Consider the following 10,751-nt stretch of genomic DNA (forward strand, 5'->3'; position numbering starts at 1 on the left):
CGTACTAATTTTTTTTTTTTTTTTTTTCCAAAAAAAAAAAAAAAAAAAAAAAAAACAAACAAACGGGTAGAATGCAGACCTGCTCTTTGGCTCAATGCTCAAATGCAAGCATTTACAGAAAGGAAAATGCATTAATGAGACATAATTAAACTACGCTTTCTCCAATAGCAAACACGTTAAATCGTATTCAAGATAAGCAGTTTGGCTTGATTACTGATCCCGCGGCAAACAGGGGAATTTTGTTTGTATACTTGTAAATCTATACTTGATTATGATCATTTTCATACCAACCGCAAGACGTGAGATCAGTCATGGGCTGGCTAGTCTATGGACAGCAGGGAGGGCCATCATGATGCCTGTGACCGAAGGAGAAAACAACCAGAACAGAGGTACCTGTAAAGTCTCCTCTAGTTCAGAAACAGATTCCAGTAAGAGAAATGTAGTAAAAACATATATATACATGAATGTATTTATGTATTTATAATGTTCTGTCGATCTGGAAGTGGACTTAGGCTTTTTCATGTAGTTTCAAGGCTATGGTTTATTTCAAAAAGATTTTTTTTCTTTACTTTATTGGGGATTTGATTACTGTACCAAGCAGAAAAAAAAAGAATGAGCTGGCAAAAATATTATTTTACGATAAAGAAAAAAGAATCTGCCCGAGGGGAGAGAATGCATTTTTTTTAAAGCTCGTCGTGCGAAGGGCATCTCCTCACTAGGAGGAGTGCCGGAGCCGCCGGAGGAGCCGTAGAGCTTAGAGGTGATGGGGTTAACAATGGCCTCAATCTCCTCCTTCTTCTCATCAAGCTCCTCCTTAGTGGCAGAGGCACCCTCGGACTCAAGCCACGAGATCTTGGTGGCAATGGCATCCAAGATGGTCTTCTTATCATCAGCGTCAATCTTAGCTCCCAACTGAGAGTCATCAGTGACCTGGTTCTTGACAGAGTAAAGGTAGTTCTCGAGAACGTTCTTGGCTTCAACACGTTCCTTGATTGCCTGATCCTCGCTGGCAAACTGCTCAGCCTCCTTGATCATGCGTTCAATTTCCTCGTCAGAAAGGCGGCCCTTGTCGTTAGTGATGGTGATGCTCTCAGTCTTGCCAGTGCCCTTGTCAGAGGCAGAGACACGCAAGATACCGTTGGCATCAATCTCAAAAGTGACCTCGATCTGAGGAACACCACGAGGAGCTGGGGGAATGTTGGTCAGCTCAAACTTGCCGAGCTGGTTATTGTCCTTAGTCATACCACGCTCTCCCTCAAAGACCTGAATCAAAACAGTCTGCTGTTGTCGGCGGCGGTAGAGAAAATTTGAGACTTCTTGGTAGGGATACCAGTGTTTGCGGGGAATAAGCTTGGTCATAACACCTCCAGTGGTTTCAATTCCGAGGGTCAACGGGTTGACATCCAAAAGAAGGACGGAATCAGCGGCAGACTCACCAGAGAGGACACCACCCTGAACAGCGGCACCATAAGCGACAGCTTCATCAGGATTAATACCCTTGGATGCCTTCTTACCACCAAAGAAGTCCTCAATAAGAGAGATGACCTTGGGGATACGAGTAGAACCACCAACGAGGACAATGTCATGAATATCGCTCTTTTCGAGGCCGGCATCCTTGAGGACTTGCTCGACAGGCTTGATTGTGTTCTTGAACAAATCCATGTTGACTCCTCAAACTTGGCGCGGGTCAAGGTCTCGGAAAAGTCATTACCTTCATGGAAAGAATCAATCTCAATACGGACAGACATCTGGGAAGAAAGAGTGCGCTTGGCCTTCTCAACCTCACGCTTGAGCTTGCCCATGGTCTTGAGATCCTTGGTGATATCCTTGCCGTTCTTCTTCTTGTATTGCTTGACAAAGTGATCAATAACACGCTGGTCGAAATCCTCTCCTCCCAAGTGGAGTGTCACCAGACCGTGGCGAGAACTTCAAAGACACCGTCGTCGATCGACAAAAGAGAGACATCAAAAGTACCACCACCAAGATCATAGACGAGAATAGTGCGCTCACCATCCTTCTTGTCCAAACCGTAAGCGATTGCGGCGGCGGTGGGTTTCGTTGACAATACGGAGGACGTTCAAGCCAGCAATAGCACGGCATCCTTAGTAGCCTGACGCTGAGCGTCGTTGAAGTAGGCGGGGACAGTGACGACGGCGTGGGTAACCTTCTTGGAAAGGAAGGCTTCGGCAATCTCCTTCATCTTGCCCAAACCATAGCGGAAATCTCCTCAGGCGTGAAGGTCTTTGGCTCTCCTTTGACCTCGACCTGGATGACAGGAGCGCCACCTTTGCTCTTGACTTTGAATGGGAAGTGCTTAATATCATTCTGGACATCCTTATCATCGAAACGGCGACCAATCAGACGTTTGGCATCAAAAATTGTGTTGGGTGGGGTTGGCAGCGTACTGATTCTTGGCGGCATCTCCGACAAGACGCTCGTCCTCAGTGAATGCGACATAGGAGGGAGTGATACGATGACCTTGATCATTGGCGATAATTTCAACGCGTCCATTCTTGTAGACGCCGACACAGGAGTAGGTGGTTCCAAGATCTATTTGGTTAATTATAAAAAACAAGCGACAGGCAAAAACAAGAGAGGCGGTTGTTAGTGATGAATTTTCGATTCAAGGAAGGGGGAGATTGAAAATGAACGCAATCGAGGCATTTGCAGAATAGTTGCTCTGCGCTCTTTAACCCACTCCATAGCCACTGAGTATCAGATCATAGTAAAAAAGGGAAAAATATGTAACTGATCTTGCTGCTACTGCTCCTATGAGAAGGGCTTCTCCACGAATCTGTCCTCGATATTATTGCGGTAGTTGATCGCCTTCATTTTTCTTTCTTTATAATACACGCTGGATCTGTTCAAGACAGCTTTGTACAGACTTTTTTTGCATGATCACACGGGTAAAAGTGTGTGAGAGATAGTATATTGACTTACCGATACCAATGACAGTGCCATAGGACTCGCGGGTCTCGTCAGCATCGGCTTTGACGGTCGTAATAGCGACCATGCAGACCAATGCCACAGTGACCAGAGCGAGAACGCTCTTGATGAACTTTGACATGAGTTGGAGTCGTAAGAGATGAGGATGGAAGATGAGGTGAAGAAAGGAGGGAAAGAACAGAAGTGGTGGAGACTGATGATGAGGAAAAAAAAAAAAGAAAGAAAGAAAAAGAGAGAGAAGGGAGAATATATATAGGCTGGTTTGTTGTAACCAGAGAAGGAAGAAAGCCAGGCTTTGCCAGCAAACAAAGCGCGTTTAAGCTTTTTTGTACGTGCTCTGGGACACAGAAGGCCATAGAACACAGTCCAATACAGAAATAAATTCAAGAAACAGGGAGACCTGATATGGCAACACCTGATTGGCTACTACATAGCACTGTTGACGTGTCAACATGCAATTTATCACTGCAAAGAAAGCCTCCAGAATGTTACACGTATCCAACCTTGAAAGAAAATAAAAAAAAAATAAAGCATCCAATGGCAATACTGCGATCTGGGGGACAATTTTCGCTCAAGTAAAAAAAGAAAGTCACCAATGATCATGCTCCAACAAACCAACTTAATGCTGATCCGTGAAATAGCTTGGATCGAAAGGGCTCTTCTAAAGGCGAAGCATATCTCCTCTTTTACGATGAAATGGGATGCAGATACAATTTCATTTTACATGTACTAATGTCACATTTCTTGTCCTTTAGACAAGGTTTTCTCCATTACATCTTGGAAAGCTGCTGAAAGCTGAAGGATCAGAAAAAGCAAAGCTAGCAAAATGACACACGTTCATGTAGAGTTGTCCCTATGGCTGGATGTTGATTTTCATTTGTATTTCAATCCCCGAAGCCTGTCACCAAATATACATATATATATACAAATGCAAATATACAGTAATAGAGATGATCAGACTGCATTTATTTTGGCGAATAGGAAAAAAAATAAAGAACTAATTACAACCGCCATGCAATGATACTATGAACATGAAACTAATGATTAAAATTCTAATAGGCCGCTGTTTAATCAACCTCCTCCATCTCGGAAGCCTCTACAACATCTTGAGACTCAAGAGCTGGCATATCTGCAGTAGAAGCCTCTTCCTCATCATCATCAATAGCCAAGCCCAGCTTGATCATTCGGTTGATTCTGTCTGCAAAGACATCAGTCTTATCGATACTGAAGCCAGAAACAATGAGGGCAACATCGTACATCAACAAGGTTAAATCCTTGACGGTCTTGTCATTCTTGTCGGCATCGACTTTGGCCTTAAGAGTCTTAATAATCGAATTCTTGGGATTCAGCTCCAAAGACTTCTTGGAAGCCATATAGGAAGACATAGAGGAGTCACGGAGAGCTTGGGCCTTCATGATACGCTCCATGTTTGAGGACCAACCGAAAGCACCAGTGACGAGAACGCAAGGTGATTCAGAGATGCGGTTGGAAATCAAGACCTTCTCAACTCTGTCACCCAAGATCTCCTTGATTTGTGTGCAGAGACCTTCGTACGACTTCTCTTCGGCTTCGCGAGCCTTCTTCTCCTCCTCATCCTCCTCAAGCTCAAGTCCTTCCTTAGTGACAGAAACCAGCTTCTTGCCATCGTATTCCTTAAGTTGGGTTACAGCGTACTCATCAATAGGGTCGACCATGAAGAGGACCTCAAAGCCTTTCTTTTTCAAGACCTCAATGAAAGGTGAGTTCTCAACAGCAGTGCGAGACTCACCAGTGATGTAGTAAATATTCTTTCTGCTTCTCGGGCATGCGAGTGACATAGTCCTTGAGTGATGTCATCTCGTCGCTCGACTTTGTGGAGTGATAACGGAGCAAATCAGCGAGCTTAGCACGGTTCTGAGAGTCCTCATGGATGCCCAACTTGATGTTCTTAGAGAAGGCTTCGTAGAATTTAGCAAACTGCTCCTTATCCTCAGCAATCTCAGCAAACATCTCGAGACATTTCTTAACAAGATTCTTGCGGATGACCTTGAGAATCTTGTTCTGCTGAAGCATCTCACGGGAAATATTCAGGGGCAGATCCTCAGAGTCCACGATACCCTTAATAAAGTTCAGCCACTCAGGGATAAGGTCCTCGCAATCATCCATAATGAAGACACGGCGGACGTACAGCTTAATGTTGTTGCGCTTCTTCTTGGTCTCGAACATGTCAAAAGGAGCACGGCTGGGGGACGAACAAAATGGCACGGAACTCGAGCTGACCTTCAATGGCAAAGTGCTTGACAGCCATATGATCGGCCCAGTCATTTGTTAATGACTTGTAGAAGGTGGCATACTCCTCGTTGGTGATATCCTCGGGATTGCGGGTCCAGAGGGGTTTGGTCTTGTTGAGCTCCTCATTCTCAATCTTCTTCTCCTTGATAGTCTTCTTCTTCTTTTCCTTCTTCTCATCTTCGTCTTCAATCTCCTCGATTTTAGAATCGCTCTCCTTGACCTCCTCTTCTTCATCGTCCTCAACCTCCTTCTCGGTTTCCTTCTCAACAGCAAGTTGAATTGGATATCCGATAAACTCGGAGTGTTTCTTGATAATCTCTTTAATCCTCTTCTCCTCGAGGTACTCGAGCTGATCCTCCTTCATGAAGAGACGCATCTCTGTACCGCGACCAAGAGGAGGATTGACAGTGTCACGGGTGATGGTGAAGGAACCGCCGGCAGCCGACTCCCAAATGTATTGCTCGTCATCATTATGCTTCGAGATGACCTGGACCTTCTCAGCCACCAAGTAGGCTGAGTAGAAACCGACACCGAACTGACCAATCATGGAGATATCGGCACCACTGCTAAGGGCCTCCATGAAAGCCTTAGTACCAGACTTGGCGATAGTACCAAGGTTGTTGACGAGATCAGCCTTGGTCATACCAATACCAGTATCGCGGATCGAGAGGATCTTGTTCTCCTTGTCAGGAGTGATGCGAATGAAAAGCTCCTTCTCTGAATCAAGCTTGGAAGGGTCAGTCAAGGCTTCATAGCGGATCTTATCGAGGGCATCGGATGCGTTCGAGACCAGCTCACGCAGAAAGACCTCCTTGTTCGAGTAGAAAGTGTTGATGATCAGGCTCATCAACTGAGAGATCTCAGCCTATATAATTTAACAAGCGAAAAGTAATGGTCTGGATCAATAATCACATCATTGCTTTTTACTGTTATCGAGCACTCAAGGCTTGAGGCCAATGGTAAATAAGGAGGTGGGTGTCCTACCTGGAATGAAAATGTTTCGGTCGACATGGTTATATATATGAAAGTTGACTGTGTTGTTTATGGGTGTGAATTGAGCAGAAATGATTCCTTTTCACTTTCAAAGTGGAATGAGAGCGTGAGAGATGAGTGGGGTGTAATGCAGTCTGTCTGCGAGAAAAGGTAGGGAAAAGAAAGGAAAGAAAAGTGATGAAAAAAGAGAAGTGAAGAAAAGCTATTTATCTATTCCCAGCAGTTGAAGTGTCAGAATTTATGAGTGGGCGAAGACACTTTTTTTTCGATCTCCTTCTAAAAACATTGGTCTCTCTGTCCACAAAATTCTACATTCTTTTTTCTGTTGTTTTCGATTGTGTTCCATCAAGTTTCCATTATGTTCTGTTGCGCTCCCCCCTTGATGCACGCTTGCCTTATTTTCTTTTAGTGCACAGCCTTTTTTCCTTTCTTTTCCTTATAGTCCTCAGCACGGCCTGATTGGTCAGGAGAATTCATCCTGTTTGTCTCAACATCTTACAAGCCTGGAATAATAATAAATTGTGTTTATATTTTTTTACAAAAGGAGAGTGGGATGCTATTTGTCTAGTTCTGGATGAGGTCGGGGGAGATCGTAAATTTGGCACCTGTTCCACCGCTTCACATCGTCCAATGAAACATCCGCCATCAACTCGGTCAATACAAGGTTGCCATCCTTGACATCAAACACACACAGGTCTGTGATAATTCTATCAACACAACCAACGCCAGTCAGAGGTAATGTACATTCTTCTAGGATCTTATGCTTGCCGCCCTTTGCCAGATGCTCCATCGTCACGACAACACGGGTACCGGGACTGGCGACTAGATCCATGGCCCTCCCATTCCTTTGACCATCTTTCGGGGATGATCCAGTTGGCCAAATCACCCTTGGCCGACACCTGCAATGCTCCAAAATAGTCAAATCTACGTGTGATCCTCTAATCATTGCAAACGAATCATCACTTGAGAAGAGTGAGGCGCCAGGTAGAAGTGTGATAGTTTCCTTTCCAGCGTTGATCAGATCAGGATCCTGTTCACCAGGCTTGGGGAAGGGACCAAAACCAAGGATACCGTTCTCGCTTTGCAAGTGGACAGCAACGCCCTTCTTGAGGTAGTTGGACGCAAGCATGGGCATACCAATACCCAAGTTGACATACATGCCGTTCTTGAACTCCTTAGCGGCACGGCGAACGATCTTCTCACGACACGAGCAGCTTCATCCCTTTCATCAACACAGGAGAGGTATTGGTAACGCCGACAGGTTTGTCCTCAGTCAAGGTGAGACGTTCAATCCTCTTTTCATAGTTCTTACCCTGGATGATGCGCTTTACGAAGATGCCAGGCAAGTGAATGTCCTCGGGTCTGAGAAACCAACGGGAACGATTTCCTCGACCTAGTTTGATAACCAACAGGAAAGGCCATTCTCATCTGTTATAATTTGCTCAGCTTGCGTCGTCCTTCGAAAGTTCATATTGTACCATCTACTCTGACCGTTTTTTTTTTTTTTTTTTTTTTTTTTTTACCTCGGCAATGCAATTCTTGGAACCCTTCGCCATGACCGGATTGAAGTTCATAGCAGATCCCTTAAAGATTAGGTTTCCATAGGCATCACCCTTCCAGGCTTTGACCAATGAGTAGTCTCCAACGATGGCCTCTTCCATAATATACTTGCGGCCATTAAATTCGCGCACTTCTCTAGGCTTGCTGCGGATCAAAGGCTTGCCATCCGGACTATACTTGATTGTGAGCTCACCAGTTTGAACTATTAGAGTCCCAATCCCGTAAGTTAGAATAAAGAGAACAGATAGATGAGTTATTGAAGCAAGTCTGATGAATAAAGCCATTATCATTTCTCATGAATCTCAGTGCAGTCAAGTGAAGGTAAAGAGAGAGATTGTGTTCTCATGCTGCAGTGCCCCGACCGAGCAAAGATAGAACGCTATACATCTAAAACCCTAAAGTGATGATTGACCTTGTGTGCATACCTTCAGTTCCATAAGCAGTAGGAGTGAAGAAAGCTGGGATACCAGCACCGCCAGCACGAACACGCTCTGCTAGAGTACCCTGAGGAGTCAACTCAACCTCGAGCTCTCCAGAGAGGTACTGGCGCTCAAACTCCTTGTTCTCGCCTACATAACTGCTGATCATGCGTTTGATCTATACGAAGATATGATTGAACAAGACAGAATACGGAGTACAGATATGCTGTTAGATTATTTCACTTTACAGAGACATTTACATCGTTTTCACATTCCACATTACGAGACTGTTGTGGGGAAAAGTAGTAGCTGAAATATTTATACGAGTTCATACCTGTTTGGTACGCAGGAGCTGTCCCAATCCAAAATCATCCACGCCAGCATTGTTAGAAACTACAATCAAGTCCTTACAGTCTGAAGCACGCTTCTTCAATGCTGCGATCAAATTCTCTGGAATACCGCAGAGTCCGAATCCTCCAACCATCAGAGTCGAACCTGAAGGGATATCCTTGACAGCTTCCTCCGCTGAAGGATAAACTTTGCTCAAGTTCTCGACCAGCTCATCATCAGCAGCTGCCTGCTTATAGACGGGGCGGAATATAGAGAATTGGCGGCCGATTGTGGTAGTGAAGGCAGTAATGGTCACCTTCTAAACTCAATAAAAAAAAAAATAAAAAATAAAAAAATAAAAAAAAAAAACGTCAGCGTGGTGCACGAAAGGTGTAACATGAGGAATATGAGAAGTGTAGGAAAAAACGACATCTTCATGGGCCAATGTTGAATGAGTTATTTTCAGTGTCAATTGTGCTCTGTTGTTGACAATGTAGGTTGATGAGGAAGATGAGGGTTTTCCACAGACGCCGTGTTGTCCCTTACTTTTCTGTTTCCAAAAGAAAAGACTTTTCGAAACAAGTTACAGAATGTGGATATCTGACCCGTGGGAATAAACATGTAACAAACGTTAAAGGAGAAAATTTAATGAATACCTTTGCAACACCACGGCGTGCTTGTTGAAGAACAATAGTCAAGGTCATGGGCACAGAAGGGAGGGAGGAGGTATTAGAGCGAACAAGAGTAGGGAATAGGGAGTGAAAAGAAGTGATGGACAAGTGCAAGCAAAGAAAAAGGTTTAAATAGTAAATAGGTATGGATGTGGAGTCGTGTCTGTTCTCTGGAGAAATATGCGCTCGTGAGCAATTGTTTTGTTTTTTCCTTCCGCAGGGCCCACATAAACCCCTTATGGATTTTCTCCTCTTTCCCTTCGCATCCACTTTCATTGAATCAGAAAGGGCGACAGACAAACAGAAATGGAAACTAAAATAAGCATTTATAAGCCTTTTGAAAGTTTGTTCTTGAAGGACCTGTGTACATGTACAAATGTTTTATCTTCGGAAGCGCCCTTTCTAGAATAACAGCAACGCTAGACCGAGATCTTGACTATTGAGTAACTACCTGTCGAACACAATTGATTCGCCCATCCATCCATCTGCCCACTCAATTTTGATGCCATATCAATAGTTGCTCATTAATAAAAACATATAGCAACGATTTATTATCGATTAAACTCGAGTATAGATGCAAAAATAGTATTTTCCCACGTTGTTCACTCTATCTTGACTATAATTGATCACAGATGGCCAATGTTCATCATCATCATTATCGTCAATTTTTTTTTTTTTTTTTTTTTTTTGTTTGCTAGTTCTTTTTGAGGTTAATAATTACAACTATTGATACAGGAATAGGAATGAGCAACAATCACTGAGCAAAAAAAAAAAAAAGAAAAGGAGATGGGATAAAAAAAAAGAAGCAATAGTAATAGAAAACATTGTAATATTGTGTTCTCTAGATGGCCATGGCTGGAGATTCCTGTTGCTGTTGCTGATCCAGCATCATGGAAGGATGTTGCTGCTGCTTCGCCCGACGATTCAGTAATGTAGCATGGTTGATATTTAACTCAAACCCAGCTCGACGGCGACGGGTTGTCGATGTCGTCGAGGCCGAGCTTGCGGTTGAAGTTGAGGTCGAGTTACTAATAGTAGGATGCGGTTTTGATCCACTTGGCCCAACTTGGTTATTGCCACGTACGGCGTGTGGTTGCTGTTGAGCTGGTATCGAGTGTCCTGCCTGTTGCTGTTGCTTCAAATACTTTTGGTGATGTTCCGCTGCAATTTCACCTTGTGCCTTCTGATATTCTTGCTGTTGTTGTTGGAGTAGCAATTTCAGTTCTTGAGCTTTTTGTTCATCCACTCTTTCCTTGACATTCGATTCTTCTTGAACATTATTAATATCGATCTGAGCGTTATTCAATTTCGAAATGACTGCCTCATCATCGCTCGAGATCGAGCCAGTTGTATCAGAATATGATGACCGCTCCTCCTCTTCATCCTCCTCATTTCAACTGGGACATGAATGCCTGACGCTGACGGCTCGTTGTGTTGAGGGCATCAACAGGATGAAGATTTGAGAATTGCGGTGCGTGGCGACGACGTGACTCTTCTTCCATACGGTGAACAGCATTAGAGACATCAAAGACTTCCTTGAGGCCGATTCCAGGCGAAAGAG

The 10,751-nt window shown here is 44.0% G+C and overlaps 3 protein-coding genes across 3 annotated transcripts; all 3 read right to left on the bottom strand.

Annotated features, from left to right (window-relative positions):
- Nucleotides 1-508: 508 nt before the first annotated feature.
- On the bottom strand, nucleotides 509-3,162 carry BCR41DRAFT_366247 (heat shock protein 70 family; the record flags this gene model as incomplete). Its single annotated transcript, XM_022026207.1, has 7 exons — nucleotides 2,941-3,162; nucleotides 2,456-2,550; nucleotides 2,212-2,421; nucleotides 1,573-1,647; nucleotides 1,477-1,545; nucleotides 639-1,452; nucleotides 509-534 (listed from the first exon to the last, which is right to left on the bottom strand). The coding sequence occupies exons 1-7, from the start codon at nucleotides 3,065-3,067 to the stop codon at nucleotides 509-511; spliced, it is 1,416 nt and encodes a 471-aa protein (XP_021875000.1). The 5' UTR covers nucleotides 3,068-3,162.
- Nucleotides 3,163-6,683: 3,521 nt separating this feature from the next.
- Nucleotides 6,684-9,272, bottom strand: BCR41DRAFT_382581 (hypothetical protein; the record flags this gene model as incomplete). The annotated part of the gene is given in 7 exon segments (XM_022027368.1): nucleotides 6,684-6,713; nucleotides 6,833-7,424; nucleotides 7,444-7,572; nucleotides 7,702-7,972; nucleotides 8,196-8,367; nucleotides 8,524-8,838; nucleotides 9,066-9,272. 7 exon segments carry the CDS (start codon nucleotides 9,138-9,140, stop codon nucleotides 6,684-6,686), a joined length of 1,584 nt encoding a protein of 527 aa, XP_021875001.1. The 5' UTR covers nucleotides 9,141-9,272.
- Nucleotides 9,273-10,031: 759 nt separating this feature from the next.
- BCR41DRAFT_402786 (hypothetical protein) lies at nucleotides 10,032-10,692 on the bottom strand (the record flags this gene model as incomplete). Its single annotated transcript, XM_022029342.1, has 2 exons — nucleotides 10,032-10,521; nucleotides 10,595-10,692. The coding sequence occupies 2 exons, from the start codon at nucleotides 10,690-10,692 to the stop codon at nucleotides 10,032-10,034; spliced, it is 588 nt and encodes a 195-aa protein (XP_021875002.1).
- Nucleotides 10,693-10,751: the final 59 nt, after the last annotated feature.

The sequence above is a fragment of the Lobosporangium transversale genome, assembly GCF_002105155.1.
Source record: "Lobosporangium transversale strain NRRL 3116 chromosome Unknown BCR41scaffold_126, whole genome shotgun sequence".
Taxonomy (NCBI): Eukaryota; Fungi; Mortierellomycota; class Mortierellomycetes; order Mortierellales; family Mortierellaceae; genus Lobosporangium; species Lobosporangium transversale.